At 42.2% G+C, this 17,953-nt stretch overlaps 3 protein-coding genes across 4 annotated transcripts in view; all 3 read right to left on the reverse strand.

Annotated features, from left to right (window-relative positions):
* ZNF512 (zinc finger protein 512) overlaps window positions 1–4,447 on the reverse strand; it is a 20,990-nt gene extending 16,543 nt beyond the window's left edge. The window contains exons 1-2 of one of the 2 annotated variants that reach the window (XM_006767443.2): window positions 4,216–4,447; window positions 3,650–3,708 (exon numbers count right to left, since the gene is read on the reverse strand). In XM_006767443.2, the coding sequence (XP_006767506.1) occupies window positions 3,650–3,708; window positions 4,216–4,245 (89 nt within the window). In that variant the 5' untranslated portion in view covers window positions 4,246–4,447. Of the gene's footprint in view, window positions 1–3,649; window positions 3,709–3,815; window positions 3,840–4,215 lie in introns of those variants that run through there. The other variant, XM_015566359.1, reaches the window with a different exon arrangement.
* Window positions 4,448–4,537: 90 nt separating this feature from the next.
* LOC107183705 (chromosome unknown open reading frame, human C2orf16) lies at window positions 4,538–11,659 on the reverse strand. Its single transcript, XM_015566358.1, has one exon. It carries the CDS (start codon window positions 11,374–11,376, stop codon window positions 4,846–4,848), a length of 6,531 nt encoding a protein of 2,176 aa, XP_015421844.1. The 5' UTR covers window positions 11,377–11,659; the 3' UTR covers window positions 4,538–4,845.
* LOC107183715 lies at window positions 11,430–13,737 on the reverse strand. The gene is made up of 2 exons (XM_015566428.1): window positions 11,563–13,737; window positions 11,430–11,435 (listed from the first exon to the last, which is right to left on the reverse strand). Exons 1-2 carry the CDS (start codon window positions 13,735–13,737, stop codon window positions 11,430–11,432), a joined length of 2,181 nt encoding a protein of 726 aa, XP_015421914.1.
* Between the last annotated feature and the right edge of the window lie 4,216 nt (window positions 13,738–17,953).

Here is a 17,953-nt window from a genome sequence, read left to right on the forward strand (position 1 = left end):
GTATATAACCCAAAATTTACAATTTTATCCACTTTTAAGTATACAATTCAATTGCATTAAGTACCATGATGTTGTGCAGCTATCACCAGTATCTATCTCCAGAAGGGTTTTTTTTGTTGTTCTTTTTTTTTTTTTTTTTTTTTTTTTTTTTTTTTTTTTTTTTTGTTTTTTTCTTTAAAAGTGGCCCTGCCCCGCCCCGCGGGCCGTAGTTTGCCCACAGCTGCCCTAAACCCTGTCAGAGCTACCCTATCTTACTTAGGCAACATAATACTTAGCTCCTATAGCTAAAGGAAGGGTGCTATCTTGTCTTAGTTAAGCTGGCTAAGAAATCTGATATACAGTCGGACCCAAATTCCCAAATCCAAGACAAGTCAGTATGTCATTAACAACCTTAATGATTAACTACAAAGTATCTTCTAGGTGGCTCAGGATATGGGAGAACAACAGTTGTTAAGGTATGAGGCCACTTTATTATTTTTTTTAATGTTTTTATTTATTTTCCATCTTTATTGTTGAAAGTATTACATATGTCCCCTTCCCCTCCCCATTGACCTCTTTTTTTTTACAAAGAGGAAGGGAGAGGGATAGAGAGTTGGAAACATCGATGAGAGAGAAACATCGATTAGCTGCCTCCTGCACACGCCCCACTGGGAATGTGCCCACAACCAAGGTACATGCCCTTGACCGGAATCGAACCTGGGACCCCTAAGTCCGAAGGCCGACGCTCTATCCACTGAGCCAAACCAGTCAGGGCTAAAAAGCATACTATTGAATGAAAAGAGAAACAGAACAAGATCTATAGTACAATGTCAAGTCAGTAAATATAAAAAAAAAATACACATGTAAATATTACTAGCTATTTTGCAAGAATTCATAAATACAGGAGTGGGCAAAAGTAGGTTTATAGCCCTGGCTGGTGTGGCTCAGTTGACTGGGCTTCATCCTGGTTGGGCACATGCCTGAGTTTTGGGCTTGATCCCTTGTAGGGGCTGTGCAGGAGGCAGCTGATGGATGATTTACTCTCACACTGACGTTTCTCTCTCTCTCTCTCTCTCTCTCTCTCTCTCTCTCACCCCCTCTCCCTTTCTCTCTCTCTCTCTAAATCAATTTAAAAATCTAAAAAAAAGTAGGTTTACAATTGTTTAAATGGAAAAATATAATAATTACTAATTATCTACAATAATAAAAGCATAATATGCTAATTAGACCGGACGTCTTCCAGACAAAGCCAGGGCTGCAAGGGAAGCCTGGGTCCTGGGTGCCTGCAAGGGGCCAGAGGGAAGCCAGTGCCAGCAGCCGGGGGAAGGAAGGCCTACTCTTGCACAAATTTCATGCATTGGGCCTCTAGTATAAAAATAAACTCTGTATTTTGCATACTCACAATTGTAAACCTACTTTTGCCCACCCCCCTATTTAAGAGTAAATATCAAACTTGTTAATATGGTTGTCTATTGGGAGGAAGTGGATGGAAATGGGAATAAGAAAAAATAACAGGGACTGATAATGTCAAATGTTACAAAAAAGGCAGAATGATTTTCAGCTCTCTGCACATGAGCTCTAAGATTATCAATTTAATACAAAGAAGTCCCTCCTGGTTCTGGCATAGTGGCATAAGCCCACCATTCCTGCGGATTATAGCTAAGAACTCTGGACTCTGAAAAGTAAGTAAAATCACGTGGGCTGGGGAGAAGAGTCAAAAAATGAGGGTGTGTTTCCAGCTTTTCCCCCCCTCAAGTGTGGCTTTGCAACAAGGGTGGACCCCACTTGCAGAGCATCATGGCCAGTCTAAATTCCAATAGAATCTACACCTTTCTGGCCAGGAAACCAGGAAGAGGGATACCTATAGAGTGTGTGTGTGGTGGGGGGAGTCATAGAGAAGAGATAGGCAAAAAAAGGATCCCATAATTTTGGGTATGAATCCACACAAATCACAATTTAGCCTGAGCTATGTATGTCTGGAGTATACCTCAAACCAGCTTTTGTAAAGGCTTAGAAAAGAGAAATAAGATTTGAACAAATGTACAAGTCTCAGACCAACCCCTGAGTTATTAGTGTAAGATGGACCTAAACCAATGTATCAAAAGCTTTGAGAGCAAAAACAAGTTTTGAAACTCCCCAAAAAAGTCTCAGACTAACCCATAAGCTATTTATGTACAAAACAGACCTAAACTATCATAGCAAAGACTCAAAGAATGGAACTGATATTGAACCAATGCCCTCAAAAGGCAAAACAACTTATGGTCTGAACCTAAACAGGTTACCTACTAAAATAAAAACATTAACATTTCCCAGAAGATTCTGAAACGACCCAGAGTCTATATATATAGCATTCACAATCTTGAGAATTCCAAAATTATGCAATATACAATCAGGAAAATGTGAGCAAATTCTCAAAGAAACAGATGATAAAGAGATGACAACCCCAAGATAATCTAGATGTTTGAACTATCATAGACTTTAAAACAACTATTATAACTATGCTCCATGAAATAAAACACATTTGAAATTAAGGAAAAGGTACTAGATTTATCAGAGTGATTACTTTGTAAGTTATATGTCTAAGCACTATGTTGTACACTTCCTTCCTATGTTCAATTATAACTGAAAAATAAAATTTAAAAAAACCCACAATGAAACAATATTATATACCCACTAAGTTAGCTAAAATTAAAGACTTACTCTCATACTCCGCTGGCAGGAATGTAAAACAATACCACCGTTTTGGAAAACAAGTAATGTCTTGTAAAGTTAAACACACTCCTGACATATGACCCAACCATCTTAAATGCTAAATACCATCCTAGTAAATAAATACCATCTCAGATATTTATCAAGCGAAACGAAAACATTTTTCCAGACAGAGACTTGCACAAGAATGTTCATAGCAGCTTTACTATAATACCCCCAAATTGAAAATAACCCAAATATTCATCAAGGTAGATGGCTAAATAAATTATGGTCTGTCCATAATGGAATTCTATTCAGTATCAGAAACTAACTTTCATTCAAAAATCATTATTCTGAGTGAAAGAAATCATGCAAAAAGACAACATAATGTATAATTTCATTTATATAAAATCCTAGAACAATGCAAACCACTGTACAGTGACAGAAAACAGGTCAGTGGTGTCTGGAACATAGTAATTTAGTAAATGTTATCTGAATGAATTAATCCCTTCCAATGAATACCTAGTTAACTATTTTTTGCATTAATATGTAAAAGCTTAGCACATTCAATATACAAAATACACCAGTCTGGAAGCCATAGTTTGAAAATACAAGGATGCCTTATAGTCATTTTTATTATTCCTTCCTATGTTCATCAACATATCCATGAGTACGTAAATGGAGAGCTACACTGAGTCCCACCTTCCATTTTTATTATAATTCGTACTTTTGCCAGCTAAGTTTTTCTCGGGGTTTCGACCTGCCCTGTCCAATCAGGAAGACATTAGCTACAGGTGGCTATTCAAATTTAAAATAATTCAAATGAAAAGCAACTTAAAATAGTTTCTCACACTAGCCACATCTCAAGAGCTCAAAAGCCCTAGGTAGCTAGTAGCTACAGTACCGGGCAGTGCGGATACAGAAAATTTTCATCATCACATATAGTTCTAATTACAAACGGACCCCAGAAAACCTCACTTACGTCTTCGTTCCCACGATCCTCGTGCTCCTCTGCTGCTTAAAGGATGTGGGTCCCGAAGTCTATCAAACGCAAGCACATGAGTGAATGCCGGGGATCTCTGAACCTTGACCACGAAAAGACAGTCCCCCCGAGCCCAGAAGACACGAAGCTCTCCCGGGGCAGCTACCTCAAACCGAAGGAGGCAGGGCTTTTTTTAGGAAAAGTGTGCCGTCCTATCTTCCTAGGGCAGGTGACAACACCAGAGCCTTCATCTTCCCCATTCTGAAAACCCTGTCTGGATAGAGGCTCTAAAGGGAGGAGAAAAGAGAGGACAATGGATATGGGAGGCATTGGGTTATGTGAAAAGAATAGAAACGAATGGCAATGTGGCGACGCGCTGACTCCAAGGTGGGGAGGCACCGGCAGCGGAGGAGTGGGGAGAAAGAGGGGCACAGGTAGCTCTGACCTAGCGGGGTGGGGCCTGCGAGCGGCTCGGATAAAACCAACGGTGAGCTCGGGACAAAAGCGAGGCCCGCGGGCTCCACAGTGCTCCCGCGGACGCATAACGGCCGAAGAGGGAAACTCACGGCGGGTCCTGCACCGAGCCTGGAAGACATCTCTCCCTCTCCGCGCCTAACAAATTCACCCCGGGGCTCCAGCCAGACCAACGCCACTTCTGCTCGCCTGGCCTCTCCCGGATGTGGAGCCTGCGCAGTCCGCGCCGCGCGACTCCGGCCCGCACGCCCACTTCCGCCGGGCGGCTTCCGAGGGGGCTTCTGCCGCCGCCGCGCGTCACGTGATGGGCCGCTCTCCAATGCCTCGGAGACCCCGCCCCAGGACTTGCGTGGTGGGACCCCGGGGAGCAGTGGAGCCATAACCCGGCCTCAGGACCTCCTCCCTCTCCGTCATGTCCACCCTCCATTCCCAGCACGACGAGTGGTCTTTCTAGATGCACAGGAGGTTAATTATTGCCCCTTTATTTATCGGAAATGGCAGACCCATTCCCGCCGGCCCAGCCCCCGGGTAGAGAGGCATAGGCTCGTTCATTGCTGAGGATGCAAGAATTGGGGTCCGTTGGCTGAGCAGGAAAGAAGCCCGGAAAGGCGAGCTTGGTGAAGACTTGAGGGGATAAATGAATAATGGGGGCGGACATCTCATCTGCTCCCTTCAGGGCTCCAAACTTGCCCTGCTTGCGGGGGCTTTTTTGTGTGTGATCCCTAGGAGATATTTGAGTATCTCATGAAATCTTTAGAAAAAGTATGTCTGGGCCTCTCCCAACGCGAGCTGTGTCTGAGTCTCTCCTTGGGGCGCCTGTGAGTTCTCTCCGAGGGCCTCCCATGGGTTTTCTCAGATGGACTGTGTCTGCCCCTCTCAGCGTGACTATGTCCTCTCCTCTCAAAGGGGCTGTGGTTTCTCCTCGCAGAGAGTCTGCGGCATCTCCGCTCAGAGGGACTGCGGCATCTCCGCTCAAAGGAGCTCGGATGGCTCATCTGAAAAGAACTTTGATGACTCCTGCCAGGTGAACTGCGATGGCTCCTCCCAGAGGGACTGCGATGTCTCCTCTGAGATGGACTGTGATGGCTTCTCCGAGGTGGACTGAGATGGCTCCTCCCAGAGGGACTGCGATGTCTCCTCTGAGGTGGACTGAGATGGCTCCTCCCAGAGGGACTGCGATGTCTCCTCTGAGATGGACTGAGATGGCTCCTCCCAGAGGGACTGTGATGGCTTCTCCGAGGTGGACTGAGATGTCTCCTCCGAGACAGACTGCGATGGCTTCTCCCAGAGCGATTGCGATGTCTCCTCGGAGAGGGACTACTATGGCTCCTGTCAAAGAAATCACATGGGGCTCTTGCCCTATGGAAGCTGCGGTGGTTTGGCTTTCTAGGAATGAGTATCTCTTTAAAGTCACTGTAGGAGGTTCTCTTCTTAGGGGTTCCATGTAGGAGTCTCCCTTGGGCCTGAACTGGGATTCCTCTTTTGGACTCTGAGCTAGAGATTTCTTTTCCGTACCAGTTTTCCTTAGGTCTGCTGCCACTCTCATTCTGAACAGTACCCAAAGGGTGTCTGATTGTGGTGATACTTCTTTGGAAAACTCTGCACCTGGGCAGTGGGGAAGGTGTGGATTGGAAAGAGCTATCTGTTTTTGGTGGTTGTGCTGAGCAGAACTGTTCTAATTCTTCCCAGGGCATGCTCTCCTGTTCAGTGGTTAGGTCTGTTGGCTTTAGCTTGACAACTGGCATCCTGTCTCTTTCGCTATCTCCTTGTGAACTATAGTCAGAGGCTTTTTGTTCTGGTTGGCAGTTTTTGCTCGACCACAAATGGTCTGCCCTTGTCCCGTCCTCAGGCTTTGGCCCAACAAATGCCATAATTCTGCGTGCGGTTTGGAATGCCTTTCTTAGTCCCTGAAAAAGTAGTTTAATGAATTTGGGTTGGGAGGGTTTCTTGGGGTGCCTTTTTAAAGAGGCAGTAGCTGCCTGAGAGGCTCCATTCCTTTTCCCTTTCAACTGGGATGGTAATCTCCTAGAGAGACTCTGCATTATGGTCCTACTGTTTGTGCAGGACTTTTTGTTTTGTGTTCTAAATCTCTTGTTGATTCTTTCCATTGGATTTTTTGAATCATGGGTATTTTTGCTGCTCACTTTAGTCCACTCTTCATCCTGATTGCTTTCAGAGTCACTCTCTGATAACGAGTGAACTTCAGTGAATTCATAGTGCCCAGGCTCTCTAATATCTGTCTGTCCTTCTAAGTCAGGGATAATGTGGACTTGTACAGAAGCAGGAGACTGGGAAGACTGAGACAGGAAATCTATGGTAGAAGCAGGACTCCTGGAAGCTTGATTACAGATTTTAGCTGCTGATCTAGGGCTTCTAGGTGTCAAGGGTCTGTCTCTTCTATAATACTTTGGAACTTGGGATCTTTTTCCAATTCGTAACCTAAAGCCAAGACGCAATCTGATCTCTCCATGGCCTTCAGGAGTGCTTACGAGGTGGAGCTGTGGATAGATAAGAAGATAAGGTCCAAGAGTAGTCTGTAATTTATGACAATTAAATCCTGCACATCGGCCACACTGTAGGCAGATAGGGTATTTTAGGACCAGACCTGAAGTGAGAGGTGGAGGTACATTGTGAGGTACTTGACTCCTTAACAGTTTTGCTGCTATTTTTAGCTGCAGATCTTTTAGTAATTGGAACTGTTCTGAGAGGTCAGCCTGGGCCTGGGAAAGAAAACTTGGCTCCAGTGGGTGTTGGGACTCAAAAATCCTTGTCTGTGAATCTCTCTGTGAGTTCTCACTCTCTTCCACTGGAACAGGATCTTTCACAGTGAAAAATATATTGAAGGAAGACTCTGACTCTACTGGGTCAGGAAGCTGACCCTCTGTATATGAAACAGGACTGTGCTGAATGACTTCCTGGGGTATATCATTGAGCTTTGAGTTTGTTTTCTTTATTCTCACTCTAGTGCCAGAGTATTGCTGTATTATGGAGGACATAGAACCACGTGTCCATACCCTTAAGGCCATTCTTTTCTCATGACCATGGCATGAAGTATGTCTCTGAATGTAGTTTTTGGCCATTGAAGCCTGAAAAATAGTGCCTCGACCTGTCTCTAGCAGACTCTGGGAAAATTCCATCAATGCAGCAGGAACCCCAAATAAATTCTGAATAGACTGACAGGTATCAGCAGTAGACCTTTCTGTTACAGATGTTTGAGAACAAAGCTTCCTTCCCATAGTGGTTCCCAAGACATTCCCCAACATTAGCATATTGGAGAGATACTTTCTAGGTAGTCTCTGCTTCCAGGAGTGACTCTCCCAGACATTCTGTTGTCTTCGAAGGACAGACCAGGTTAATCCTCTTCGAGCCCCTGATCCTGCCTGGAATGTCTTAGATGATGATCTCCAGCTTTGTGGTGGATGTTGGGAGAGACCCTGGAGTGAGTTCTCTAACTCTGCTACCTGCCTCGGTTGAATCCTTTCCTGAAATACGTTATACACCCATGGGATCTCAGAATGGGAGGTTTCTACAGTGTTAGTTGTCTTCTCAGAGAGTTGGTTATGAAAGAAAAAGGGAAAAGTTGAAGCAGGATCTATAAAGGACTTTTTAGGCTGCAAAGTATCTGTCCAAAGGTTTTTTATATCCAACGCTCTTGATACTTCTGTCATCTCAGAATCCCAAAGACCTAATTCAGATGTTGTTTTGGCAGAACTTGAGATGACTGAGTTTGAAGAGTTGTGTAGAAGCCTAGAGAGATAATTTCTTATTTGTAACTCTTCTCCTGATGTTAACCCCTCAGAGTCCCCCTTCTGATATACCTGTCTTAAATTCAAATCCTCAGATTCTATAACTTGAGGAGGCCTTATTTTTATCCCCATAGATTTCACAGCCTGATGCCCTTGTTCATGAGTCAGCACTGTAGGATCCTCAAATGAAGATGTTGGCTGTGAGGTTAGTTCTGCAGATTTCACTTCAGTATTTGACTGTGGATTTAACTCCACAGATTTCACTTTTTGAAAACATGATTCTAGTGCAAACACCTCACATTTTAAGTCCTGCATCTCAGAGCCTGAAATCAAGTTCACAGAATTTGCACCACAAAGCAATGGCTCTTTGTTCATCTTCACAGACTTTGTATCTTTAAACAGTGGCTCTGATTCATATAACACAGATTTTGGACCATTTAACTGAGGATCCAAAACAGAGTGTCCAGCTTGTTGCTGTGACCCCAGGTGGTTCTGCAAAACTTGGTCTTCTGGAAACTTTATCCCTGGAGTTAATTTAGAAGATTTTACACCTTGCAAATGCGATCCAGGATTAAATAAAATAGACTTTGTGCCCTGAGATTCTGGCCCAGCGTTCAATTCAGAAGGCTTCATGCCTTGTATCTGTGGCCCTGAATTAAACTTTATAGAATTCATGCATTGAAGTTCTGACCCTGATTTCAATTTAGAAGAATTCACACCTTGCAGCTTTGGGCCAGAGTTGAACTCTGTTGTCATTATATCTGAAGTCAATTCAAAAGATTTTACACCTTGCAAGGGTGGCCCACAGTTACATCTAGTAGAATTTACACATTGTAATTTTGTCCCTGTATTCAACTCACAAGAATTTTCACACTGCATCTGGAGCCTAGGGTTGCATTCCAAAGGTGCTATGTCTAGGAACTTTGACCCAGTAATCAATTTAGATTTCAAACCTTGCCAATGTGGTCCAGGGTTGAACACCATAGATGTCTCACTTTGAATCTCTGGATTCAATTCAGAAGACTTCATACCTTGATGTTTTGAAACTGAAGTTAATTCAGAAGAGTTCACACCCTGAAAATATGGCTCAGGGTTGGACACTATAAATTTGACACTTTGAAGCTCTGGCCATGGATTTAACTTGTAAGATTTCTCATCTTGCCACTGCTTTCCAGCATTGAACTCAGGAGATATCACACTGTGAACCTCTGATTCCAAGGCCAAGTCAGGGGGTTTTGCAACCTGAAATTTTGGGCCATCATTGACCTCTGTAGAGTTCATTATTTGAAGGTTTATCGACTCAGAGGATTCTGTACCTTGTAACTTTGCTCCAGAGCTGAATTCCATAGATTTCATACCTTGAAGGTGTGTGCCTCGTGTCAACATAGACAATATCCTATTGTGTGGGGCTGAGTTGAACCCCAAAGATTTAACATCTTGTACTTTTGTACCTGGAGTCGATTTAGATTTCATATCTTGCCACATTGGTCTAGTGGTGAACTCCACATATTTTTCACTTTGCAGCTTTGTCTCTGGTGTTAACTCAGATGTCACAACTTGTGACTGTGGAACAAGTTTTAACTCAACAGATTTCAAATCTTGAAGCCTCCACTCTAGTGTCAAATCAGATTTCTCACCTTGTCCCTGTGGTCCAGGGTTGAACTTCAAAGGTTTCACCCCTTGAAGCTTCTTCCTCTGGGTTAAATCAGATGGGTTTCCACCCTGTAACTTTGGACCATGGTTGACCCTTAAGGTGTTCACATCTAGATGCTTTGTCCCTTGAATTGACTCAGATTTTTTACTTTGTATCTGTGATGCAGAGTTAAAAAAAGATTTCATTTCTAGAGGCTTTGTCCCTGGGATCACTTCAGAAGATTTTGTACCTTGAAACTGTGGTCTAGAATTGGACCCCAAAGATTTCATATCTTGAAGCTTTATACCCATGACCAAGTCAGAGCATTTTATATGTTGTAACTGTGGATCTGAGTCCAACTCTACAAATTTTGTACCTGGACACTTCCCCCCCAGGGTCAAGTCAGATTTCTCACCTTGTAACTTTGGGCTAGGTTGCAATTCTACAGATTTCATATCTTGAAGCTTTTTTTTTACCACTTCAGAAGATTTCATATTACCCAAGTGTAGTCCAGACCTTAAATTCATACATTTTACATCTTTAAGTTTTATATCCATGAGCAACCTAGAAGAGTCTATATCCTGCAACTGTGGGCCTGTGAATTCTCCTGAGAGGGCTTTTTCAAGCTTTGTCCCCAGTATTTGCTTAGATTTCACAACTTGCATCTGGGGGCCAGGGATTAATTTTTTATGTTTTACATCCTGAAGATTTGTCTTTGAGATCCCTTGAGAAGATTTCATATCTTGTAACAATGACCCAGGTTTGAAATCTGTAGATTTGACACCTTGAATCTTTGTCCCTATAGTTGATTTAGGAAAAGTTGTACCTTGCAACTGTGAGCTAGGATTTAATTCTGTAGATTTCATATCTTGGGACTTTATCTTGGGCGGAAACTTAGATTTTAGACTTTGCCACTGTGACCCAGTGTTGAAATCCTCAGATTTCACACATTGAAGCTTTGTTTGAAGAGCCACCTCAGATGACTTTACACTTTTCAAGTGTAGTAGAGAGGTGGACTCTACAGTTTTATCACTTTGTGACCCTTGGTTTAATACCCTACATTTCACCTCCAGAAGCTGTGGTTCAAGACACTTTACACCTTGAAGCTGTGTTCCTGGGGATGACCATAATGGTTTCACTTCCTGAAGCTGTAAACAAGGTTTCAAATCAGAACCCTGAGGCCGATGTTTCTGGCATGATGCCGCTTGAAGCTCTGGTTTTGAAGTCAATGTAGATGATGACTTCCTATCCCTTGACTGTATCAAAGTTTTCCACTCTACTGGTTTGACACATTGAGATTGTAACTCAAGATTTACCAGGGATTTTATACCTTTAAACTCTAGTGCAGGTATCCACTCAACAGATTTTGTACTTCTAAGCTGTGGTTCTTGGTTTAGCTCTACACTTTTCATACCTTGATGCTGTGGCTCTGATGATGATGCCAAAATTTTCCCTTTTTGCAGTTGTGATCCTGAGGGCAACTCCAGGGTTTTCACATTCTGCAAATGTGGCTCACAGTTGCTCTCCATATACATTGCACCTTGAGTTTTTGGCCCTAGAGTCAATTCAGATGATTTTGCATCTCTTGACTGTATAAAAGATTTCAACTCTACAGATTTGACTTTTTGAGGTTGAGACCCAAGATTTAACCCTATAGATTTCACATTTTGGAACTCAGGTCCTGGTATCCATTGAATACATCTCAGACATCCAGGCTGTGACTCCTGTTTTAAATCAACAGTTTTCACCCCTTGAAGCTGTAGTTCTGAAGTTAACACCAAAGGTTTCACTTGGTGCAACTGTGGTTCAAGTTTAAACTCTTTAGAGTTTACATCTTGAATATTTGATTCTGGGGTCAATTCAAATGATTTCATTTCTTTCGACTGTAACTCAAAGTTGAGGTCTACTAATTTTCCATCTTTAAAGTTTAGCTCTGGATTTAACTCCAAAGACACCCCATCTTCTGACTTAGACCCTCTCTTAAATTGCTCAGAATTCACACATTGCTTCTCTGGTGATATTACAGATATCTCACCATTCTGTTCTGTCTCAGTACTTACATTCACATTTGATACCCCTTGAAATTGTTGCCTTGGTGCTGAATCCACAGATTTTACTCTTTGAAACTTTCGTATTCTGGTTATATCTACCTGCCTCTTTAGACTTCGGGTCAACTTCACAGATTTTATACTTTGCAGTGGATCTGGAGTCTCCTCTAATGATTTTAAATTCTGAAGTTTTAAAGATGGGGTAATTTGCAAAAATTTCATGTATTGCATTTGTGGCTCTGACGTCAATTCCTCAGGTTTTATACTCTGCCATTTAAGCCCTTGGAGCAATGGCCCTGGTACAAAAGGCACAGAACTCTCACCTTGCAACTGAACAGATTTTATACCTTGAAGCTTGAAATCTTGGGTGGTTTTTACAGATTTGATATCTATCTGTGGGCTTAAGGTTGTTTCCACAGATTTCTCACCTTCCAGCTGTGGACTTGGGCATCTCAGGCATTCTCCTGGAGTTAAGGCCACAGATTTCACATCTTCCAGCTCTGACTCTGAAATCAACAACTCAGACTTTAAACCTTGAAGTTCTGAACCTGGAGTCAGCTCCACTTGTTGCACACCTCCCACCTGTGACCCCGGGGTTAGCACCATAGATTTGACATCTCCCGATTGTGACTTTGGTGTTAATTGCATATATTTCATATCTTCCAGCTGTGGCTCTTGGATTAGTGCCTCAGATTTTAAACCTTGAAACTCTGAGTTTGGGGTCCACTCCACAGTTGTTACATCTTGCCACTGTGCTACTTGGATAAATTCAGAAGATTCCATACTTTGTAACTGTGGTCCTCTGGTCAACTCAGAGAAGCTTAGACTTGGCAACTGATGCCCAGGAGTTAAGTCCATAGATTTTGAATCTGCTATCTGTGGCTCTGAGATAAATTTATGAGAAATGTCATTGTCAGAGCTTGGGGTATTTCCTAAAGATGATTGTATCAACCCCACAGATTCTTTGTTGTGGTGACAAATGTCAGAGGTCAACTTTGTTTCTGGTTCTTGATATCCTGGCTCTGAAATCATCCCTAAAGATTCTGAAGCTTGCCATGGGGTCAATACTTCAGGTTCTGTGGCTTGGTGATTTGATTTGGAGATCAACTTTACAGATTTTACTCCTGGAATGTGTATCCCTGGTGTCTGCCCTTCATATATCATACCTTCTACCTGTGTCTCAGGAATCAACCTCCTACATTTGACCACTTGAGGTTCCACATCTTGAAGCAATAGCACTCGGTGTGTCTCATCAGATCTTAGGTTTTGTAAGCATGGCTTTGGGGTCAACTTCACAGATTTCATATCCTCCTGTTGTAGTCCTGGGGTCAACTCCACAGTTTTTATACCTGGCAACCCTGGTGGTAGGATCAAATGAACATATTCCATACCTTGCAACTGTGAACTGGAGGTCAAATCTGTAGATTTCCTACTTTGCCACTGTGGTACTGGGGCTAACTCATCAGATTTTTCACTTTGCTCTTGTGGTCTGAGGGTCAGTTGGATAGATTTCTCTCCTTGAAGCTGAGATCCTGGGTATGACTGTACAGATTTCCCACTTTGCAACTGTGGTATAGGGTTCAACTTAGCAGCTTTTACACTCTGCTGTTGAACTTCTATGGCCAATTCTATAGAGTTCACAGTTGGAATCAGCTGTTCATATTTTACTATTTGTGGGATTGAACCTGTGGTTATATCTACAAATTTTATATTTTGTAACCCTGGTCCCATGGTCTGCTTCTCAGATTTTACATTTGGCAACTCTGAGGATAGCTTCATAGAATCTACAACTTGAAGTTTTGGCACTGACTTTGCCCCCATATTTTTCACACCTTGAAGCTGTGGTGTAATAGTCATTACTGTGGATTCTGTAACTTCATGTGCTGGTTTTTGACTCATTCCCATAGATTTTATATCTTGACCCAGTGACTTTGGTATTGTCCCTAAAGATTCCATTATTTGGTGATGTGACTGTGTCAACTCTAAAGATTTCTTCCTTTGTAGCCATATGTCAGAGGTCAATTCTATAGTTTCTATAACTTGATGGCTTTGCCTTTGGCTCACCTCTGGATATTCCAGGATTTGATGCCTTGGGATCAATCTCAAAGATTCTAAGTCTTGAGTTGACACTGGGGTTAATGTAATAGATTCGGTGCCTTGATGATATGGTTGTGGAGTCATCGCCATGGAGTCTAGCACTTGACTACATGGCCCAGGAGTCAACTCCAGAGATTCCTTGACTTGAGATATTGGTCTTGGGGTCAAATCCTGGGATTCTACAACTTGTGACTGTGGTTCTATGATTATTTCAGTGGATGACCCCAGCCTTGGGGTTGTCTTCAGAGAATGTATGGATTGAAGTGATGGCATCCCTACTGATTCCATGACTTTAGGTGGTAGGTTGGAAGGTACACTTGCATACTCTCTAATTCCATGTGGATCAATAGTAGTAGGAGAACTAGAAAACATCAAATCATCTGGTTGAGTTGCCCTTCGGGTCAAATTTGAAATATGAGTCTGTGAATCTGGGGTACCATCTGGCTGTTCTGGTGGAATTATTCCCATGCAATCCATAGCTTGTAATAGTGCCACAGGAGTTATTTTTATGACATCTATGAATGGATGCAATGGCCTGGGTATCATGTTCAATGATTTTTTGTTTTGACATATTGGTTCTGGAATAATTTTCACTGGTTTTATGGTTTGAGTTTGTGGCTTTGAAGTTATGCCTACTGATTCAATAACTTTATGCTGTGGCCCTGGGGTCATTTCCACCTTTTCCATTACTGTATGCTGTGGCCTTCTACCCATCTTTCTTGGTTGTATGACTTGATGGCCCAACAATGTGTTAATTTTCACTGGCTCCTTAACTTGATATTGTAGCCTTGGGGTCATTTCCACTGATTCTGTTATATATGGGTGTGATTTTTTAATTTTCCCCATGGAATCCATGGCTTCAAGCAGTGCTTCAGGAGTTACCTTCACATTATCTGTGACTTGATTCAGTAATCTTGAGGTCATCATCTTTGATTCTATAACCTGATGCCGAGGCCTTGGGGTTTCCTCTACAGGTTCAATTATATGATATGCTGGTTTTGATCTTACACTCGCTGTTTCTATTGGTTTCACAACTTCATTTGGCTGTGGAAACAAACCTACAGATTCTGTCAATTCTGAATGTGATTCTGGATTCATCCCCATTGAATCCATGACTTGAAGTAATGCCAGTGGTGTTACCTTTATGCTATTTGTGACTTGGTATGGTAGCTTTGGAGGCAACTCGACATTAGTCACTTGGGTCTCGTGCTGCTGTATGCTTTTTTCTCCAAGACTTCTTATCCTCTGCTCTAAATTAAGCTCTAGCACATGTTTTGGGTCCTTCTCCAGTACAGTGGTTTCCTTTTGAATTATGTCAACTCTTAAACTTTTGGGAGGTGGAATGCCCATTGATGTAACTAACAGCTTAGATCCAAGGACTTGGGGGCCACCACCAGGTTGTGACTGTTTACCTGGGATAAGTGATTGTGAAATTTTTGTTTCTGTTCTGTTTAATACAGATTCCACTCCAGTGTTCACATGGCGCTGAAATGAAGGAAGGTCTGGGGATTTATTGTTGATATTTTGCTTAGTGCTTTGATTAATGGGCATAGATAAGTGGATTTGGGGTTTCTCTGGTTCAGGGATGCTTCCATGTACTTCAATTAAATAATTCAACATTGCCCATGATTCCCTCACAGGCAAAGGCACTGTTTGTTTCTGCAAAGTACAAACCTTCCAAGCCATATGTCCCTCTAACTCTCTCTTAGCCAAAGGAGAGAGCTGGGTTGAAACCCACCCTGGGACTCGAGGTCTCTCTTTGAAAACAGAATTTGGCCAATGATCTGATGTCAAATGATTCTTCCTCCTTCCCTCATACTTTGTTTTCACTTGCTTGCAGAAATCTGAGGATTCAAAAATAGACTTGATTAAAGAGCTTTGAGGTCTTAAAGGTGAAAGAGTTGCCAAATTTGGAAAGATTTTTGATTTCCCAAGCTCTGAGAGCTGAAAAGGAGGCAGGGATGTGCTTTGATTCTTGAAAACAGGTGGTTGCTTTTTAGATAAAATAGGTAAACTGTGGCTCCGGGATTGCCAGGTTATTCCTTCAGAAAAGACAGAAGAGTGAGACAAATTGGAGGTGTTGCATGATGATCCAGAGGAGATGCAGGGCATAGTAGAATATGTTGTCATCGTACAGTCACAAAAGGGTAGAAGAGGCTCCTGAGTCACACAAACACAAGAGGTGGAGGAAGGAATATCCTGCAGTTCAGGAAAATATGGTTCCATAAGAGCTGATCTAAGGAATAAAGAGAAAAGTTTCATTTTGCTTCAAAACAGAAAAAGGAAAAGTAGAAAGGGGGAAAAATAATGGCCATTTCAAATGCAAAATATTTTGGACTGAAGGAGAATAACAACAACAACAAAAGGTTAATTACTTATGGAAAGAATTCCTCCTCCAGGACAAAGGGAGACATTTGTCCCAGGAAGAAATGATCAATAGACCAGTGGTTCTTTAAATTCTTTTAAACCCAGAACTTTCCCCTATTTCCAAAATATCCAACTAACTCACTGTCTTTTTCTTCTCCCTTCTCCTTGTTCATCTTCCTTCCTCTCTGTCTTTCACTCCCTTCCTACCTCCCTCTTAAAAGCTCTAGCACCTTCAATCCCCACTCAGAAACTACATTCCCTGACCTTGTTTTTTCCAGATGCTGGGAGATCTGTTGAAGACGGTGTATACATTCCTGGGTCCATCGCTCAGGGAAGCCTGAAAAGCTAGATGAAAAAGAGTATGTCAGTGTAATGGAAGTGACATAGGAAACCAATAAGAAGAGAGACTTAACTTAGAAAGGAGACAGCTGTGATAGAGTGGGAAGAAAAACAGAGTCCCAGGTATCTTACTCTAACTTTTTACAGCTTATCAGTAGAATAGGCTGAAGAGAGGAAAAATAGACACAGTGAAGATGGATTTTACTCACTTGGTCAGATTAGTTTTAATGCAACCCATGCTGAGATTTTCTTCCCACTGTTGAGCTGGGAGTAGAGGTGAAGAATCTATTAATGTAACGACCATTGACATCACCTAGTCCAAACCCCTTATTTTGCAAATAAGGAAGCAAAGATGGAATCACGCCCAAGATCATAAAGCTAATTAGTGGCAGAGCTCAGGTTTAACCTAAGTCTCAAGTTTGTTTTTTAAATTATACTATGCTGCCTTCACTGTGTAGTATAGATGGAAGCCATTGGAAAGCAGGGATAATCATAATAATAGGACTTAGAGTGGAGGAAACAGAGATATGTCTTTTCCTCCAAAAGAGTCTATCCAATGTCTGTGGGAGAAAAAAAAGGTACAGAAACTTTCCACACCAAACTCTTGATAATTACCCCTTCTCCATTCTCCAAACTCACCACGTTCCTTTACTGATACTTTGAGCATTGCACAAAATGAGATGTGGAAAGGAAGCATGGAAAGAACTAAGGAGCCATTTGCATCTCTTTGGAAGTAGAGATGCTTGAAAGAATAAGCACAATACTTTCATTAACGTTTCAATCTCCCGCCCTCCACCAGCTATTAAAGGCTAGAGTCTTAAAAAAAACAGTTGCCCTGTCATTAGCCTTGAGCTTAAGAATAAAGCATAGGGGGAAAAAAAAGAAGAAGAAGAATAAAGCATAGCGTCTTTCTGACCTGTGAATGGCTGGATCTTTTCCAATCTATGCTGCTTTGAAGTCTAGAGAAGCACAAAAAGAAAGAAAAAAATCAGGTAATATTCTAGGTTAGAGAATTAGACAGTGCATTTTATGTTATAGACACAAATATTGACATAATTGGCATCCATAATCACAGTAACAATACCATCTCATTCATTTATTCATGAATCATTTGTTGAGTACTTACTAAGTTCTCTTGGTATTGTATGGGGTGCCAGGACTACAAAGATAAATATGATCCCTGTATTGTAGGAATTTACACTAATAAGGAAAACAGATCAGATCTCTAAAGAGATAAATTATAATACTGTGTGGTAAATTCTGAAACAGAAATATAAGTGCTATGGAATACAAAGGACAGTCATTAACTACTTGGGAGAGAAAGGAAGAATTACTCAAGAAGTTGCCATTTATATATTTACTAGAGGCCCGATGCACAAAAATTTGTGCACTAGGGGGGAAGAGGGGGAGTCCCTCAGCCCGGCCTGTGCCCTCTCCCAGTCTGGGACCCCTCAGGGGATGACCACCTGCTGGCTTAGGCCCGCTCCCAGGGGGATTGGGCCTAAGATGGCAATCAGACATCCCTCTGGCAGCCCGGCAGCCCTCAGAGGATGTCCACTTGCCAGCGGGGAGCAGGCCTAAACTGCAGTCGGACATCCTT

The sequence above is a fragment of the Myotis davidii genome, unplaced genomic scaffold, assembly GCF_000327345.1.
Source record: "Myotis davidii unplaced genomic scaffold, ASM32734v1 scaffold238, whole genome shotgun sequence".
NCBI lineage: Eukaryota > Metazoa > Chordata > Mammalia > Chiroptera > Vespertilionidae > Myotis > Myotis davidii.

Bases quoted from the DNA above. Each gene is read 5' to 3' on its own strand.
- LOC107183705 (XM_015566358.1), bottom strand. From the start codon at position 11,376: ATGAAATCATTTGAATTGACCCCAGAATCAAATATTCAAGATGTAAAC.
- LOC107183715 (XM_015566428.1), bottom strand. From the start codon at position 13,737: ATGGCGATGACTCCACAACCATATCATCAAGGCACCGAATCTATTACA.